This window comes from Dendrobates tinctorius, unplaced genomic scaffold, assembly GCF_039654945.1.
Source record: "Dendrobates tinctorius isolate UK_male_01 unplaced genomic scaffold, ASM3965494v1 ptg000060l, whole genome shotgun sequence".
NCBI lineage: Eukaryota > Metazoa > Chordata > Amphibia > Anura > Dendrobatidae > Dendrobates > Dendrobates tinctorius.
The window spans coordinates 64,927,746-64,945,736 of NW_027361728.1; the positions used below are offsets into that span (position 1 = coordinate 64,927,746).

At 43.3% G+C, this 17,991-nt stretch overlaps 1 protein-coding gene across 3 annotated transcripts in view; it reads left to right on the top strand.

Annotated features, from left to right (window-relative positions):
• CUNH3orf33 (chromosome unknown C3orf33 homolog) overlaps window positions 1-17,991 on the top strand; it is a 44,397-nt gene that overhangs the window by 742 nt on the left and 25,664 nt on the right. For 2 of the 3 annotated variants that reach the window (XM_073579017.1, XM_073579016.1), the window contains exon 2: window positions 6,471-6,530. The exons of the other annotated variant lie outside the window; for it this stretch is intronic. In XM_073579017.1, the coding sequence (XP_073435118.1) occupies window positions 6,471-6,530 (60 nt within the window). The remainder of the gene's footprint in view (window positions 1-6,470; window positions 6,531-17,991) is intronic. 3 annotated transcript variants of the gene reach the window in all.

A 17,991-nucleotide genomic window follows, 5' to 3' on the forward strand; every position in this document is an offset into this window, starting at 1 on the left:
TAAGTACAGGCTGAGCAATAGGGTCACACACCTGTAAGGACATGGCAAAGCACCCTCTGTAAGGACAGGCAGAGAATTAGGCCAGGGACTTTTTTCCCACGGTCATTAGTTCACTCCAGGTCAGCCAGGGGACTCCCCGCAGCCTCAGTGACGTCAGAAGCTTTCCCACGGTAATTAGTTCATCTCCAGGCAGCCATTGAGGCTGCGCAGAGATGAACATATGCATTCTATGTGTCTATATCTATTCTTTGGTTTCTGTTATAAAACCTAAAAAATAAAGGTGAACAGCATCTCATCCGGGTGAAAAACATATAAACATTTATTGTGCCATGACAAAATGCGACGTTTCGACCATCACATGGTCTTTATCAAGCTTGATAAAGACCATGTGATGGTCGAAACGTCGCATTTTGTCATGGCACAATAAATGTTTATATGTTTTTCACCCGGATGAGATGCTGTTCACCTTTATTTTTTGGATTTCGTGTCCAACTGGGTCTTTGGACTTTGACCGTGCCTCTCTTGGATCAAGGAGTTGCTGTCAGCCACTTTTTCTTCTCTGTTATAAAACCTGTCATAGGGCTCCATTATATGTCCATTTTGTAAGCCGTCGAGAAAATCTCAGCATACGGATGCTTACATGCGCAAAATACGCGACCACACCTTGCTTACGGATGACATACGGAGCACTGTTTAGGGGACATTTCTCCGTATTACGCCTGTAAAATACGGACCGTATTTTGCGTCGCTTAGTGTGACCCCGGCCTAAGGGTCACACACCTGTAAGTACAGAGCAGGACACCCCCCATAATCCTGCAGCCAAAGTGTTCACCTCCTCATGGCTCCAACAGCGTTACACAAGGTATTTTCACACACGCTTTTTATGAGGATTTTCAAGCATGTACTTAAAAAATCTATATAAAAAACACTTTGAATAAGCTTTCTGATTGACTTCAAAAAGGAAAAAACCCGCACCATTTGCACTCTTTGTTTTCTCAATGGAATCAGTGAGAACCTTATTCAAAGAGTGTTTAAGGCTTTTTTACATGGATTTTGGAGCTAAAAAAAAAAAAAGCGTCACTCAATTTCCTTAGGTTTTTTGCAGCCAAAAACGCAGCAAAACCTGATACCTGCGTGTTTTTCTGCATTATAGCACTTACCCATTGTTTCTGACGGGTGAAAATCGTTGCAAATACGCGGAAAAAACACAAAGATGTGACGTGCTACAGTTTGCAAAAATACAGCAGTTTTTCAACTCAGTCAGGAAAGTAAAACCCATGTGTGTGCATGAGAATTCTAAAATATCATAGTCTTTTTGCTGGTACTGTAAAGCGCTACTTAGGGTATGTGCACACGGTGCGGATTCTGCTGCGGTTCCGCAGCTGCGGGTCCGCAGCAGATTCTTCTGCGTTGTACAGTACCTTTATTTCCTTTGGAAATTAAAAAACGCTGTGCACATGCTGCGGTTTAGCCTATGTGCACACGTAGTTTTTTTTGGTGTGCGGATTTTGGAGAGAAAACCGCAGGTAAATCCGCAGGACAAAATGGATGAGGTGTAAAACTGCAGCGTTTCTGCACCAAACAATTGACATGCTGCGGATTGTAAACCGCAGCAAAACTGCGCGGAAAAATCCGCAGCATGTGCACTGCGTTTTTTACTTTCCATAGGAAATAAAGGTACTGTGCAACGCAGCAGAATCTGCTGCAGACCCGCAGCTGCGGAACCGCAGCAGAATCCGCACCTTGTGCACATACAGTACCCTTACAATCCGCAGCATGTCAATTGTTTGGTGCAGAAACGCTGCAGTTTTACACCTCATCCATTATGAGGTGTAAAACCCCAGGCAAAACAGCAGATAAACCGCAGGACTTTTATCCTGCGGTTTTGTCTCCAAAATCCGCACACCAAAAAAGCTACGTGTGCACCATAGCCTTAAAATTTGCATAAAAAAAGCAGCAAAAACGCAACATGTGAACATTGCTTAACACCGCCTATAGGAAAGCGGGCAAGCTTCTTGCTTACACGATTGTGTGACGCCAGAGATCTATGATCATACCATGTTTGCTATGAAATTGTCCCTTTTCGATCTCCCATGGTTTTTTTTTTTCCATCACTGAACCGATGTTACCACTTGCTGCTGCACCTGGGTAGTAAATAGATAAGAAGCTTATGGGTTTTGGGGGGTTTTTTTTTGCACTGAGCCTATGGCGGAATAAGTTTTGAAACAGGACGTTTTTAAAGGGAACCTGTCACCCTTCCAGGGTGTTTTTAAGTAAAAGAGCCACCTTCAGCAGCACTAAGGCTTCATTCTGTGAAGGTGGCTCTTCTGTTTCTAACCCCTAGTAACGCTGAAATACCGACTTTTATAAATAGGTCCTCATACCTGTAATGTGTCCCATAGGGTATGGTGTGTCCCCATGTCAGCCGCCTCCCAGCCGTCCATCATGCCTGTGTCTTGCGTCTGGGCGCTGCCTCCAAGCCATCCATCATGCCCCTGTCTTGTGTCTGGGCACCGCCTCCCAGCCTTCCATCATGCCTGTGTCTTGTGTCTGGGCACCGCCTCCCAGCCCTCCATCATGCCCCTGTGCGCCACCGCCTCCTCCTGTGTTGTATGCCGGCGCCTGCGCTGTGACAACAGTTCTTGGGCATGCGCAGTGTGCGCTGCCCGGGAACTGACATCAGGCCATCAAGCCTGCGTGTTTTGAAGTCCCCCGATTCCCAGCCCTGCAGTGTGAATACTTCATAACACACGGCAGGGCAGGATCACGCTTAGTGAAATTTACCTTCAGTAGTTTAGAAATTCTTCTGTAACCAATGCCATCAATATATGTTGCAACAATTAGATTGTGATATCAAATTGACGTTCTCAGGCAAACTACTAGGTCTGATAGAGACACCATGCAATGCTTATTTTATTATTATTATGCATTTATATACTGCCATTTATTCCATGGTGCTTTACATGTGAAAAGGGGAAATATAGACAAGTATAGTAAACGTGTAAGACAAGGGACACACAAGTACATAAGGAGAGGGGACCCTGCCCGCGAGGGCTCACAGTCTACAGGGGTGGGTGAGGATACAGTAGGAGAGGGTAGAGCAGGTCTTGCTGTGGTTCAGTAGACCGAGGATCATTGCAGGCTGTAGGCTTGTCGGAACAGGTGGGTCTTCAGGTTCTTCTTGAAAGTTTCCGTTGATGGTGAGAGTCTGATGTGTTTTGCGGCAGGGAGTTCCAGAGTATCGGGGAAGCACGGGAGAAGTCCTGTATGCAGTTGTGGGAAGAAGAGATAAGGGGGGAGTAGAGAAGGAGATCTTGAGATGATCGAAGGTAGCATGCGGGTAGGTATCTAGAGACCAAGTCACAGATGTATGGAGGAGACAGGTTGTGGATGGCTTTGTATGTCGTGGTTAGGGTTTTGAATTGGAGCCTCTGGGCGATAGGAAGCCAGTGAAGGGCATGGCATAGGGGGGAGGCTGGGGAATAGCGGGGAGACAGGTGGATTAGTCAGGCAGCAGAGTGTAGGATGGACTGGAGTGGAGCCAGAGTGCTAGAGGGGATGCCAGAGAGTAGGAAGTTGCAGTAGTCGAGGCGGGAGATAAGAGCATGCGCTAGTGTTTTTGTGGTTTCATGGTTGAGGAATGAGCGGATCCTGGAAATATTTTTGAGTTTGAGGCGGCAGGAGGAGCTGAGGGCTTGGATATGTGGTTTGAAAGAGAGCGCAGAGTCGAGGATCACCCCAAGGCACCGAGCGTACGGGACTGGGGAAAGAGAGCAGCCGTTGTGTTATGATTGAGTCACCGTAGGAGGCAAAAACAGAAATGCTAGCTAAGTCCAGAAAACCAGAGAAGTTGGCAACTATCAGATTGCAGACCCCTGAACCTATCAACACAACTAGCAGTAGCCGTGGGGGGTTCCTACGATGACTTAGACCCCTCGATCACAGCCGGAGAGATACATAGGCCTAAAGAAGGAAAGGGGAAATCTAACTGCCCCAGAGCAGACCCCAAAGCAATAGGCAGCCCCCCACATATAATAACGGTGAAGCAAGATGAAAACACTTACACAGACAGAAAGACAGACTGAGCAAAGACGGGGCCCAAAAACTACCTAGAAAGGAACGGATAGGAAGGCTGCTGTCTACAATCTGCCAAAACCCTATCAGAGACAAAAGCCAACAAGCTGATATAAAAATGGCCCTGAAGCAACTAAGCTTCAAAAACTAAATCAGCACCCAGGTACTTTCTGAGGACAGAGCTAAAGGAACACTGCACACTCCAGCAGGGAGTGGCAGAATCCAAAAAGCAAGAAAAACAAAAACAAATCTTAAATGCAAAAAGGCAAAACAGAAAACTTAGCTTTAGGAGAGCAGGAATCAGACTGGTGTCCAAGAGTCCACAGAGAAATCACCCGCAGGGCAGAAAGGGCGTAGGCTGCCTTAAATCCAGTCAGTGACTCCACTCAGCCAATCGTCTTCATTAGTCCCAGGTGCCTGATAATCAGGCTCACTACCTTCCTTCACTAGAATAGGGAGTTCACCAGGCCTCAGTGACGGAGGGGAAAATGAACTCACAACACGTTGACATTGATGGAAAGGTCTGGTGGAGGGGTAGAGTGAGATGGGGGAAAGATGATGAATTCTGTTTTGTCCATGTTCAGTTTGAGAAAGCGAGCAGAGAAGAAGGCTGAGATAGCAGACAGACATTGTGGGATTTCAGTCAGTAAGGAGGCGAGGTCGGGTCCAGATAGGTAGATCTGCGTGTCATCGGCATAGAGGTGATACTGCAAACTGTGGGATTCTGTGAGCTGTCCCAAGCCGAAGGTATAGATGGATAATAGTAGGGGTCCTAGGACAGAGCCTTGGGGAACATCGAAAGATGGGGGGGCGAGGTGAGGAGGTGGTGTGTGAGAGGGAGACACTAAATGTTCGGTGTTATGGATGAGTCACCGAAGGAGGAAAAAAAAAAAATAATAGCTAAGTCCAGAAAACCAGAGAAGTTGGAAGCTATCGGACTGCAGACCCCTGAACCTATCCACAACAACTAGCAGTAGCCGGGGGGGGGTTCCTACGGTGCCCTAGACCCCTCGATCACAGCCGGAGAACTAAATTAGCCTAAAGACAGAAAGGGGAAATCTAAACTACCCCAGAGCAGACCCCAAAGCAATAGGCAGCCCCCAACATATAATGACTGTGAAGCAAGATGAAAAAACACTAACACAGATAGAAAGATAGCTTGGGCCCCATCATTTGCTCAACCTAACTAAATAGGACAGGATAGAAAAACTGCTGTCTGCAATCCGCAAAAACCCTATCCAAAAATGAACCAACAGACTGATAGGAAAAACAGGCCCTGAAGTCGCTAGGCTTCAAAAAGACTATATCAGCACTCAGGTATATTCTGAAGACAGAGCCAGAGATCAACAGATCAGAGACAAAAATGGAATTCAGCTCACCCCCGGCCGGGGATGGCTGAACTCCAAAAAAACAAGGCAAACAAAACCAGAACTAAAGTGCACAAAAGGCAGAGCAAATCTTAGCTTTGAGAAGCAGAAATCAGACTGGTCTCCAAGAATCCAGCAGGAAAATCACCGGCAAGGCAGCAGGGCATCGGCTGCCTTATATCCAGTCATCAGTTCCTGTGACCCAGTCATCATCTACCTGCTCAGCTGTTTGGTAATCAGCCTCACTACCTTCCTTCGCCAGAAGAGGGAGTTCATCAGACCTCACTGGTGAAGGGAAAAATGAACTCGCAACAGTTCGGTCTGTTAGGTATGATGAGATCCAGGATAGGGCCAGGTCTGTGATGCCAAGAGATGAGAGAGTCTGTAGCAGGAGGGAATGGTCTACGGTGTCGAAGGCAGAGGACAGGTCCGGGAGGAGGACAGAGTAGGGTTGCTTGCTCTTGGCGGTTAGTAAGTCGATAGTGACTTTAGTTAGGGCAGTTTCAGTTGAGTGATGCGGTCGGAAGCCACATTGTAACCGGTCAAAGAGGGAACAGGAGGAGAGGTGGGAGGACAGTTCAAGATATACATGCTGTTCCAGTAGTTTTGAGGCATAAGGGAGAAGAGATATTGGGCGATAGTTAGACACAGAGGATTGGTCAAGGGAGGGCTTTTTGAGGATGGGTGTTCTTGAGGCATGTTTGAAGGATGAGGGAAAGACACCATTTGTAAGTGAAAGGTTGAAAAGGTGTGTTAGAGATGGGATGAGGACTGTGGCCAAGTTAGGGGTGAGGTGAGACGGGAGTGGGTCGAGGGCACAAGTGGTGAGGTGTGATCTTGACAGAAGAGTGGAGAGCTGATCTGTCATGGTGGAGAAGCTGGCTTTTGCAGAACAGGGCTGAGCGGCTAAGTGGGGCATTGAGGGCTGCGGGCCAAAGTTTTGTGTGATCTTGTCGATCGTGTTATTTCACCCACTTTATATGTGTTTTGTTCATAATTTTCATTCATGACTAAAATTTGTTTTTGCAGAATATCAGCACAGGGTTGGCAATAGCTGGCATCGTTTTGTGCGCACGGAGCATAAGACTGGTAAGGACGACCTACGCTTGTAATATATTCAGAGCTCTACTAGTAAAGTCATCTCATCTGCACCATACGACTTGCAGGATCACACAAAGTCTTCTGGGTGGAGAAAAGTCACTTTTTCGTATCAAGGCCCTCAGGAATATATTGAAAAGTGACTTCTAGTCTACGCTGGAAATATCGTGCTGTGGTCGCTGTGTGAGTCGCTGGGTACGATCGGGATAACACTACTGTGTGTGATGCAAGAAACTCGCACAAGTCTCTCGCATCAACATCCGGCGCTGCCGCGGGCACTCAGGACCCGAGCTGCGGCTGCATAGAAATACTTGAAGCCTCAGCTCCGGTCCTGAGTTTCGGCGGCAGTGCCGGGTATTGATGCGAGAGACTCGTGCGAGTTTCTTGCATCACACACGGTAGTGTGATCCCGGCCTACCGATGATGACTGGAACAATGCTGATAAGACAAAACAATGATTTGTACTTTAACCCTTTCTGACATCGGACGTAATAATCCTTCCATCATGTGCCCTGGGCCTATTTGACCCGGCACTAAGTGCCAGGAGAGGTCATGCACTGCTCCTGGCATTTTAACCCCCGAAATGCTGCAATCTCAGCATTCCATGAGCTGGCAGAGAGCTTACAGCCCATCTGCCTTTGGATTGGCGAATGGAGGTCCAGATCGTTGCCATGATGACCGGATGTTGTCATGACGACATCCGGGTCACCAGAACTAAGAAACTTGCTGATCATGCGCAGTGCATGAGCAACAACTTTCCCTGTCAGTGCAGAGCTGACAGTTTCTACAGCATGAGGATGCTACTGCATCCCCATGCTGTAGAAGCGATCAGCCTGCCAAAACTGATAGTCCCAACGTGGGACAACGTAAAAAAGTAAAAAAAAACAAAACATTTTTTCAATAATTCTAAAAATATTACAAAAATAATAATAAAAAAGCAAAAGATATTGCATCCATAAATAAATATTTGAATGAAAAAAAAAAACAATAAAAGTACACTTATTTGGTATCGCCGTGTCCGCAACGAACCGACCTATAAAACTGTGCCACTAGTTAACGCCTTTAGTGAACACAAAAAATAAAAAACAAGGCAAAAACAATACTTTATCATCATACCGCCGAACAAAAAGTGGAATAAAACGTAATCAAAAAGATGGATATAAATAAACGCGGTACCGCTGAAAATGTCATCTTGTCCAGCAAAAAAAACAAGCCGCCATCAGCGAAAACAAATACAAGTTATAGCTCTCAGAATAAAGCGATGCGGAGATAAACTATTTTATAGAAAAAATAATTTTATTGTGTAAAATCGCCAAAACATTAAAATGATATAAATGAGGTATCGCTGTAATCGTACTGACCCGAAGAATAAAACTGCCTTATCAATGTTAATTAACTTGAAATAAAGCTAATTGAAAATTGGCTTCTGGGAAGGAGAAAAAGTGATTTCCTGTTTGCAGATATATTGGGGTATGTTCCCACGGTCAGTAAACGCTGTGGGTTGGATGCTGCGTACATCCGCAATGTCCAACCTGCAGCCTCCAGCTGTTACAGCATAGTGGATGGGATTTCAAGAACTCCCATGCCCACAATGCGTGCACCTATGCCCGCGGCTTCCCTGCAGAGATGGACATGTGGCGCGTCTTTCCAGACCTAAGCATGTCAATTTATGTAGCTGCGTAAATTACCCATCCACTATCATTAGATGCGTTAAATTCAACAGAGATCCAAGGCGCATGTGCAATCAATTTAAAATATACATATAATGAAATATAAACTGAAATTATCAGATAGGATGCACAATTGGACTGAATACGAAAAAGGACAAATCGGAAATTCAAATCATACAACAATGAGAGAACCGAACAACAACATCCAATAATTAAAATAGATATTTTTATTCACAAACTTAATAGCATACAAAAATGATGGGAAACACATACCAAAATGGAATGGGCAAAAACTAGGAGCCCATATAGCACCACAATATAGCACATGAATGTAGTTAATGATTACCACAAATCAAAATAAAATTTGTGCAAATGTGACCATAAAGTGCAACAGTGCAAAATAAAAACCAGGTGTGAAAAAAAAATCGATTCACAAAAATATATATCGGTACAATAACTAAAAGTGCAAGTGCAGGAATGATTTACACATTGATCATTCTAATTTTTGTGAACAGTCACTGGTGAAAAAAACAGGGCTGAAATATACCACTTAATATATTATGTGCAAATGCAGAAAAAGTGCTATTACAAGTGCAATAAATAATGCATATACCGGCATATAAGATAAAGACACCATGGCCGCTTTGAACGCCTATCTAGAGTATATTATGTCAAGATGAAGCAATACATGCTACAAAGAAGCATATCCAGGCTTATGAAGTAAAGGCACAATGGCCGCTTTAAACGCCTATCTTAAATACATTGCGCCAAGGTAAAACCATGCATGCAACAAAAGAGCCCGATAAGTACCTGGTATCAGTGGTGCAGGATTCCTAGGATGCGCCCGACCCCGACGCGCGTTTCGGCGTCTGCCTTCGAAACGCGTCGGGGTCGGGCGCATCCTAGGAATCCTGCACCACTGATACCAGGTACTTATCGGGCTCTTGTGTTGCATGCATGGTTTTTCCTTGGCGCAATGTATTTAAGATAGGCGTTTAAATTAAAGCGCCCATTGTGCCTTTACTTCATAAGCCTGGATATGCTTCTTTGTAGCATGTATTGCTTCATCTTGACATAATATACTCTAGATAGGCGTTCAAAGCGGCCATTGTGTCTTTATCTTATATGCCGGTATATGCATTATTTATTGCACTTATAATAGCACTTTTTCTGCATTTGCACATAATATATTAAGTAGTATATTTCAGCGCTGTTTTTTTCACCAGTGACTTTTCACAAAAATTAGAATGATCAATGTGTAAATCATTCCTTCACTTGCACTTTTAGTTATTGTACCGATATATATTTTTGTGAATCGATTTTTTTCACACCTGGTTTTTATTTTGCACTGTGGCACTTTATGGTCATATTTGCACAAAATTTATGTTGATTTGTGGTAATCATTAACTACATTCATGTGCTATATTTGTGGTGCTATATGGGTTCCTAGTTTTTGCCCATTCCGTTTTGGTATGTGTTTCCCATCATTTTTGTATGCTATTAACTTTGTGAATAAAAATATCTATTTTAATTATTGGACGTTGTTGTTCGGTTCTCTCGTTGTATCATTAGATGCGGTAAAACCACATTATCTTCCTAGTCACATGCATATTAAGTGCGGGAACGCAGCTTACTACGCGTGTGTACTAATTTAAATAATGGTGAATCTTGAGACACAGCCAGAAGTACATGATACTGGAAGTGGAGGGACACACAGAGAGAGAGGTCCTCTCCTTTTTAATAAATATTTTTTTTTTGAAAAATAGCGTGGGGTCCCCCTATTTTTGTTAACCAGCCAAGGAAAAAGCAGACAGCTGCGGCCTGGTTTTCTCCTTCTGATGAGGCCCATGGATTTTGGCCCTCACCAGCCTAAAAATAGCAGCCCGCAGCCGCCCCACAATTGTCGCATCCAAAGATGCGCCAATTTTGGTACTTTACCCGACACTTCCCACTTGCCCTGTAGTGGTAGCAAGTGGGGTAATATTTGTGGGGTTGAAGTTACCTTTGTATTGTCTGGTGACATCAAGCCCACGGCTTAGTAATGTAGAAGCATCTATAAGACACCTATCCATTACTAATCCTATAGTTACATGGTAAATAAAGACACAGCCAGAATAAAGTCATTTAATTGAAATAATGACAGACTCCTTTAATAGATGTTAAATAACCATACTTACTGCATCGCCTAATTCCTCCGACGCCCTCGTTCTCCTGTAAGAGAATTAAAATAAAAAAACTAAAATTTTATTTAATCATTCACAAACTAAAATAGTTAATACCACAATGCTAGACACCAATTAAACAGGGACAGGTGTTATCAATAAAAAATACAGCAATACACAACAAGTTAACAGAGCCAGATAAGTACAACTCCATACAGTATATACCCCAATACAATATACACAATAGCAGCAAAAATTTAAAAAAGTGCAAGTAATACTTGAATAGTGATGAAAAAATTAATAAGGCAAGACTCTAATAAAATAATCAATTGCCATAGTGACAAAAAAGTCCTATCAAACCAAATTATGCCTATGTGTAAGACCATATGGAAATGTGCAAATGTCAGCAAAGTAAAGTGCTACAGTGCTAGATGCTGATTGCACAAATGGTGCTATTAGCTAGTCATGGACTAATATAAATCCCACAAGGGGTTAAAAAACAAATGCAAGCATATAAACATCAAAAGGGAATGAATTTACTGGTTGTGTGAGATAACAGAAATGTTCCTGCTGCCCCAACGCACGTTTCGTATTCCACTTCTTCAGGAGGTGTGTGTTGGGCAGGGATTCAGGGCTATTTAACACCTTCGTGACCGGGACAATTTTTAAAATTCTGACCAATGTCACTTTATGTGGTCATAACTCTGGAATGGTTCAACAAATCCCAGTGATTTTGAGATTGTTTTTTTCGTGGCACATTATAATTTATGATAATGGTAAATTTAGGTTGATACGTTTTGTGTTTATTTATAAAAAATATCAGAAACTTGGCAAAAATGTAAAAAAAATTGCAATTTTAAAACTTTGATTATCCCTTTAATCCAGATAGTCATACCACAGAAAACATTAATAAATAACATTTCCCTCATGCCTGCTTTACGTCAGCACCATTTGTAAAACGTTAATTTATTTTGTTAGCCTTTTAGGAGGTTTAAAAATGTAGCAATAATTTTTCATTTTTTCAAGGAAATTTACAACATTTATTTTTTTGAGGGACCTATCCAAGTTTGAAGTGACTTTGGGGGTCCTATATATTGGAAAACCCCAAACATGATACCATTTTAAAAACTGCACCCACTGACATATTGAAAACTGCTGTCAGGTAGTTTATTAACCCTTCAGGTGATTTTCAGGAATTATTGCAAAGTGGTATAGTCAGAATGAAAAAGTGTTTGATTACCACCTAAATGTCACTAACTTCTGAACTGGCCGCTGTAGCCGGGAGACTCTAAAGCCGCTATTTGGCCATGAACTGCTATGGCAAACATCAGGACCACACAATCATGATCTCGGTGTGTCAGTTAGATTAAAGTGCAAGCCCCCACAATCTATTAACCATTTATTTGATGTAGTCACTTTTGACCGCAGCAACTAAGGGGTTAAACAGATATGGATGGTGCCAACACCAATCATTTGTGATACAGCAAGTTGTCAGATATAGTGGACAGCCGACAGCTGCTTGATTGTCACCTGTATGGGGATGATATTCCCTTATATCTCAGGTCAGTAAATATACGTATTGGCGGTCATGAAGGGGTTTTAAAGAACGCCCAACCAATCAAAATGGTTAAAACAGAATTAACTACATAAATCGGGTGTGTAATACCGGAAGGTTTTTGCTATTGCAAGAGCTGGGTCTCCATGATTGCGGCGCATGCACCGCCATAACCCGCGTCCACATGATCTTCCGATGCACGGCGCTGGACCGCAAACGACACACGGCCGTCAAGGAGACGACGCGTTTGCTCCTGTGTCCACGCACCCAAAGAACAGATGCGCTCCAGGGAGCTAGGTGATAGACACAGAAGAAAGTAGAAGAATTAAAAGAGTGTGTGAAAGTTGAAGGGATATACAGGGCACATATATGCCAGACAATAAAAGAGGATCCGAAAGAATCAAAGCAAATAGAAAAAATGTACAAAAGAAAATAAAGAAAAGTGAGTGAAATATAAAAAAAAAAATATAAGGAATAAATAAAGTGAATAAATGTGGAATATAATATAAATATACATCATATAAATACACAAGATAAGCATACAAAGTGAATGTATTAAAGCAATTTTCATTATTATAGTAAAAAAGATCAAAAAAATCATCAGCAAATCCAATTTGTGTTCAAGTCATTATGGTGAAAAGATCTCCAAATTATCTTCAAGTTGGGGATATCTTTCATGTAAAACTACAACAAAGGAATCGAAGCTCCCATCAAGAATAGAGCTCCCATTTTTTTTACTTTTACAATTTTGGATGGATTGTATATGAACTCTGATTACATCTTGTGTGTTTTTTCTGAGATATATGTCATATGTATTGTAAATTATAATATATGTATAGTGAGCACTTTTTGGCATCTATAAAATCAATATATATATCCTATTACCCAAGGGTTGGTTACACATTATTTTATACTTTTATATGTATAAGGTGTGGATACCTCTTGTATGTGGTGCTATTCTTACCCATTGATCCAATAAAGGTATAAATTGACATGCTGCCGTCTGGAAAGACGTGCCGCATGTGCTTCTCCGCAGGGAAGCCGGAGGCATCTCAGGATGCATAGTGGAGATGGGACATCTGGCCACTGTGGGTTTGACGCTGCGGAGGTACAGAGCATTCAACCTGCAGTGTTTACTGACCATGGGAACATACCCTAATCCCTTATTACTACCTAATAGAAAAAAATTTGGTTTGCAAAATTGTGCTGACATAAAGTAGACATGTGGGAAATGTTACTTATTAACTATTTTGTGTGACATATCTCTGTGATTTAAGGGCATGAAAATTCAAAGTTGGAAAATTTTCGCCAAATTTCCGTTTTGTCACACATAAACGCAAGTCGTACTGAAGAAATTTTTCCTCTATCATGAAGTACAATATGTCACTAAAAACAATCTCAGAATCACCGGGATCCGTTGAAGCGTTCCAGAGTTATTACCTCATAAAGTGATAGTGGTCAGAATTGTAAAAATTGGCCTGGTCATTAACGAGCAAACCACTTTCGGGGGTAAAAGGGTTAAACAAGTGATATGCACTTTTTCGTTTTCCATCAGAGATTTTTCAGAACCTTTTCTGGGAACAAGGAAAATCTCCAAATCCTCTTACAGTGGGTACAGAAAGTATTCAGACGCCTTTAAATTTTTCACTCTTTGTTTCACTGCAGCCATTTGGTAAATTTAAAAAAGGTCATTTTTTTTTCTCATTACTGTACACTTTGCACCCCATCTTGACTGAAAAAAAAAACAGAAATGTAGAATTTTTTGCAAATTTTTTAAAAAAAGGAAAACTGAAATATCACATGATCATAAGTATTCAGACCCTTTCCTCAGTATTGAGTAGAAGCACCTTTTGAGCTAGTACAGCCATGAGTCTTCTTGGAATTGATGCAACAAGTTTTTCACACATGGATTTTGGGATCCTCTGCCATTCTTCCTTGCAGATCCTCTCCAGTTCCGTCAGGTTGGATGGTGAACTTTGGTGGACAGCCATTCTCAGGTCTCTCCAGAGATGCTCAATTGGGTTTAGGTCATGGCTCTGGCTGGGCCAGTCAAGAATGGTCACAGAGTTGTTCTGAATCCACTTCTTTGTTATTTTAGCTGTGTGCTTAGGGTTATTGTCTTGTTGGAAGGTGAACCTTTGGCCAAGTGTGAGGTCCAGAGCACTCTGGAAGAGGTTTTCATCCTGGATATCTCTGTACGTGGCCGCATTCACTTTTCCTTCAATTGCAACCTGTTGTCCTGTCCCTGCAGCTAAAAAAACACCCCATGTTATGAACAGGTCACCAAGGAGAATGGCAGGAATAGGCTAGGCCACCAGGAAACCAGAAAGGTTGGTAACTTAGCAGACCCCTAATCCTAACAACACAACTAACAGTAGCCGTGGAGCGTACCTACAATGCCCTAGACGCCTCGACACAGCCGGAGGACTAACTAGGCCTAAAGCAAGAAAGGTGAAATCTAAATTGCCTCGGACTAGAACCCCAAAGAAATAAATAGCCCCCAAACATATCTTGTCGGTGAGACAAGATGAAACACAAATGCAGGCAGAAAATAGACTGAGCAAATGATGGGGCCCAAACTGACTAGATAGGATAGGAAAGGAAAGACACTGTCTGCAATCACGCAAAAACCCTAAAAAATCCAACACGTCTGATGTACCAAAAAACACTGAGGTCTCACGACCTCGCCCCCACTATATCAGCATTCTGGTATGAACTGGCAGCAAAGCAAAAGAGACTAATATAACCGGGGACTGAACAAACTGACACAAGCTGTAACATATGGAGCGGGGTCCAGCACTGCCCCCAGCGGGGAGCACGCTGAACCCTCACAAAAAGCAGAAAGAGGCAAAAACAGATCAGATGCAAAGGATTAGCAAGTGAACAATTTAACTGAAAAAATACAGGATCAGGGCAGGAGACATCAGACCTCAGAATGCACAGGAAAACTAATCACCAGCAGGGATTGAAGGAAGCCTGCTGACTTAAATACTCCAATCAGTAACCCCAGATCTCCAATCATCATCATGTGGCAGACCTCTGTCAATTCGGCCAGCTCCACTACCCATAGTAGCCACCAGAGGGAACCCTGACTCAGAAGTAAGGGAATTCACAACAGTAACCCTCCTTGAGGAGGGGTCACTGAACTTTCATCCACGCCACCAGGCTGATCAGGATGGGCCCGGTGAAAAGCACGAACCAATATCTCGGCATGAATGTCAGAAGCAGAGACCCAAGAATTATCCTCCTGGCCATAACCTTTTCACTTGACCAAGTACTGGAGTCTCAGTCTAGCCAAACGAGAATCCAATATCTTCTCTACCTCATACTCCAAATTACCCAATACAGGGTGTTGTGAGTTCATTTTCCCCTCCGTCACTGAGGCCTGGTAAACTCCCTATTCTAGTGAAGGAAGGTAGTGAGCCTGATTATCAGGCACCTGGGACTAATGAAGACGATTGGCTGAGTTTAGTCACTGACTGGATTTAAGGCAGCCTACGCCCTTTCTGCCCTGCAGGTGATTTCTCTGTGGACTCTTGGACACCAGTCTGATTCCTGCTCTCCTAAAGCTAAGTTTGCTGTTTTGCCTTTTTGCATCTAAGATTTGTTTTTGTTTTTCTTGCTTTTTGGATTCTGCCACTCCCTGCTGGAGTGTGCAGTTTTCCTTGAGCTCTGTTTTCTGAAAGTACCTGAGTGCTGATTTAGTTTTTGAAGCTTAGTTGCTTCAGGGCCATTTTTATATCAGCTTGTTGGCTTTTGTCTCTGATAGGGTTTTGGCAGATTGCAGACAGCAGCCTTCCTATCCGTTCCTATCTAGGTAGTTTTTGGGCCCCGTCTTTGCTCAGCCTGTCTTTCTGTCTGTGTAAGTGTTTTCATCTTGCTTCACCGTCATTATATGTGGGGGGCTGCCTATTGCTTTGGGGTCTGCTCTGGGGCAGTTAGATTTCCCCTTTCCTTCTTTAGGTCTATGTATCTCTCCGGCTGTGATCGAGGGGTCTAGGTCATCGTAGGAACCCCCCACGGCTACTGCTAGTTGTGTTGATAGGTTCAGGGGTCTGCAATCTGATAGTTGCCAACTTCTCTGGTTTTCAGGACTTAGCTAGCATTTCTGTTTTTGCCTCCTACGGTGACTCAATCATAACAACAGGGTCAGGGGGCGCCACCATGGGAACTACTAGCTCCACAAACCTCTTCAACAAAGATTTATGAAAAACGTTATGAATCTTAAACGTAACTGGAAGAGCCAAACGGAAAGAAACAGGGTTAAGGATTTCCAAAATCTTATAAGGTCCAATGAAACTTGGCTTGAATTTTGGAGACGCAACCTTCATAGGAATATTTTTTGAAGACAATATCACCCACTTTAAACCAGGGACCAATGGTCCTATGTCGGTTGGAAAACCGTTGGTCCTTTTCCTGAGAGTGAGACAACTTATCCACTACTTGGTCCCAAATCTGCTGCATTCTCTCTAACACAGAATCCACACTTGGGCAGGCCGAAGCTCTCACCTGCCCTGAAGAAAATCGAGGATGAAACCCAAAGTTACAGAAAAAAGGAGACATCAAAGTGGCAGAACTAGCCCTATTGTTTAGCGCGAATTCGGCCAAGGGCAAAAATGAGACCCAGTCATCTTGATCAGCAGCTATGAAACATCTCAAATAGGATTCCAAAGTCTGGTTTGTTCTCTCAGTCTGCCCATTGGTCTGAGGATGAAATGCAGAGGAGAAAGATAACTGAATTCACAGTTTGGAACAAAAAGCTCTCCAAAATCTGGAAACAAACTGAACTCCTCTGTCTGACACAATGTTCTCAGGAATCCCGTGCAAACAAACCACCTGTTGTAAAAACAAGGGCACCAACTCAGAAGAAGATGGCAACTTTGGGAGTGGTACAAGATGGACCATCTTAGAAAATCTATCACAGATCACCCAGATAAGTCATTCTCTGAGAGACAGGGAGATCAGAAATAAAATCCATTGAGATATGGGTCCATGGCCTACTGGGCACCGGCAGGGGCATCACAAACCACTAGAACGAGAACAGGGTTTGGACCGAGAACAAGTCCCACAGGACTGCACAAAATGACCCAAGCTGTAACATATGGAGCGGGGTCCAGCACTGCCCCCAGCAAGGAGCACGCTGAACCCTCACAACAAGCAGAAAGAGGCAAAACCAGATCAGATGCAAAGGATTAGCAAGTGAACAACTTAACTGAAAAAATGCAGGATCAGGGCAGGAGACATCAGACCTCAGAATGCACAGGAAAACTAATCACCAGCAGGGATTGAAGGAAGCCTGCTGACCTAAATACTCCAATCAGTAACCCCAGATCTCCAATCACCATCAGGTGGCAGAGCTCTGTCAAGCCGGCCAGCTCCACTACCCACAGTAACCACCAGAGGGAGCCGTGACTCAGAAGTAAGAGAATTCACAACAACCCCCATAGCATGATGCTGCCACCACCATGTTTCACTGTTGGGATTGTCTTGGGCAGGTGATGAGCAGTGCCTGGTTTTCTCCACACATACCGCTTTGAATTACCACAAAAAAGTTCTATCTTCGTCTCATCAGACCAGAGAATCTTATTTCTCATAGTCTGGGAGTCCTTCATGTGTTTTTTTTAGCAAACTCTATGTGGACTTTCATATGTCTTGCACTGAGTATAAGCTTTTGTCGGGCCACTTTGCCATAAAGGCCCAACTGGTGGAGGGCTGCAGTAATAGTTGACTTTGTGGAACTTTCTCCCATCTCCCTACTGCATCTGTGGAGCTCAGCTACAGTGATCTTGGGGTTCTTTCTTTACCTCTCTCACCAAGGCTCTTCTCCCACGATTGCTCAGTTTGGCTGGACAGCCAGGTCTATCTAGGAAGACTTCTGGTGGTCCCAAACTTCTTCCATTTAAGGATTATGGAGGCAACTGTGTGTCATGATCCAGGTTGGATCTGACAGATAAATGTACAAAGTAACCTTTTTTTTTCCTTGAGCTGTGTGCTCGGAGTTGGTTTTTGCCCCCGGAGGCCGTTATGGTCATTGCACTGGTGTTTTAAGTTCTAGTTTGCCCCCG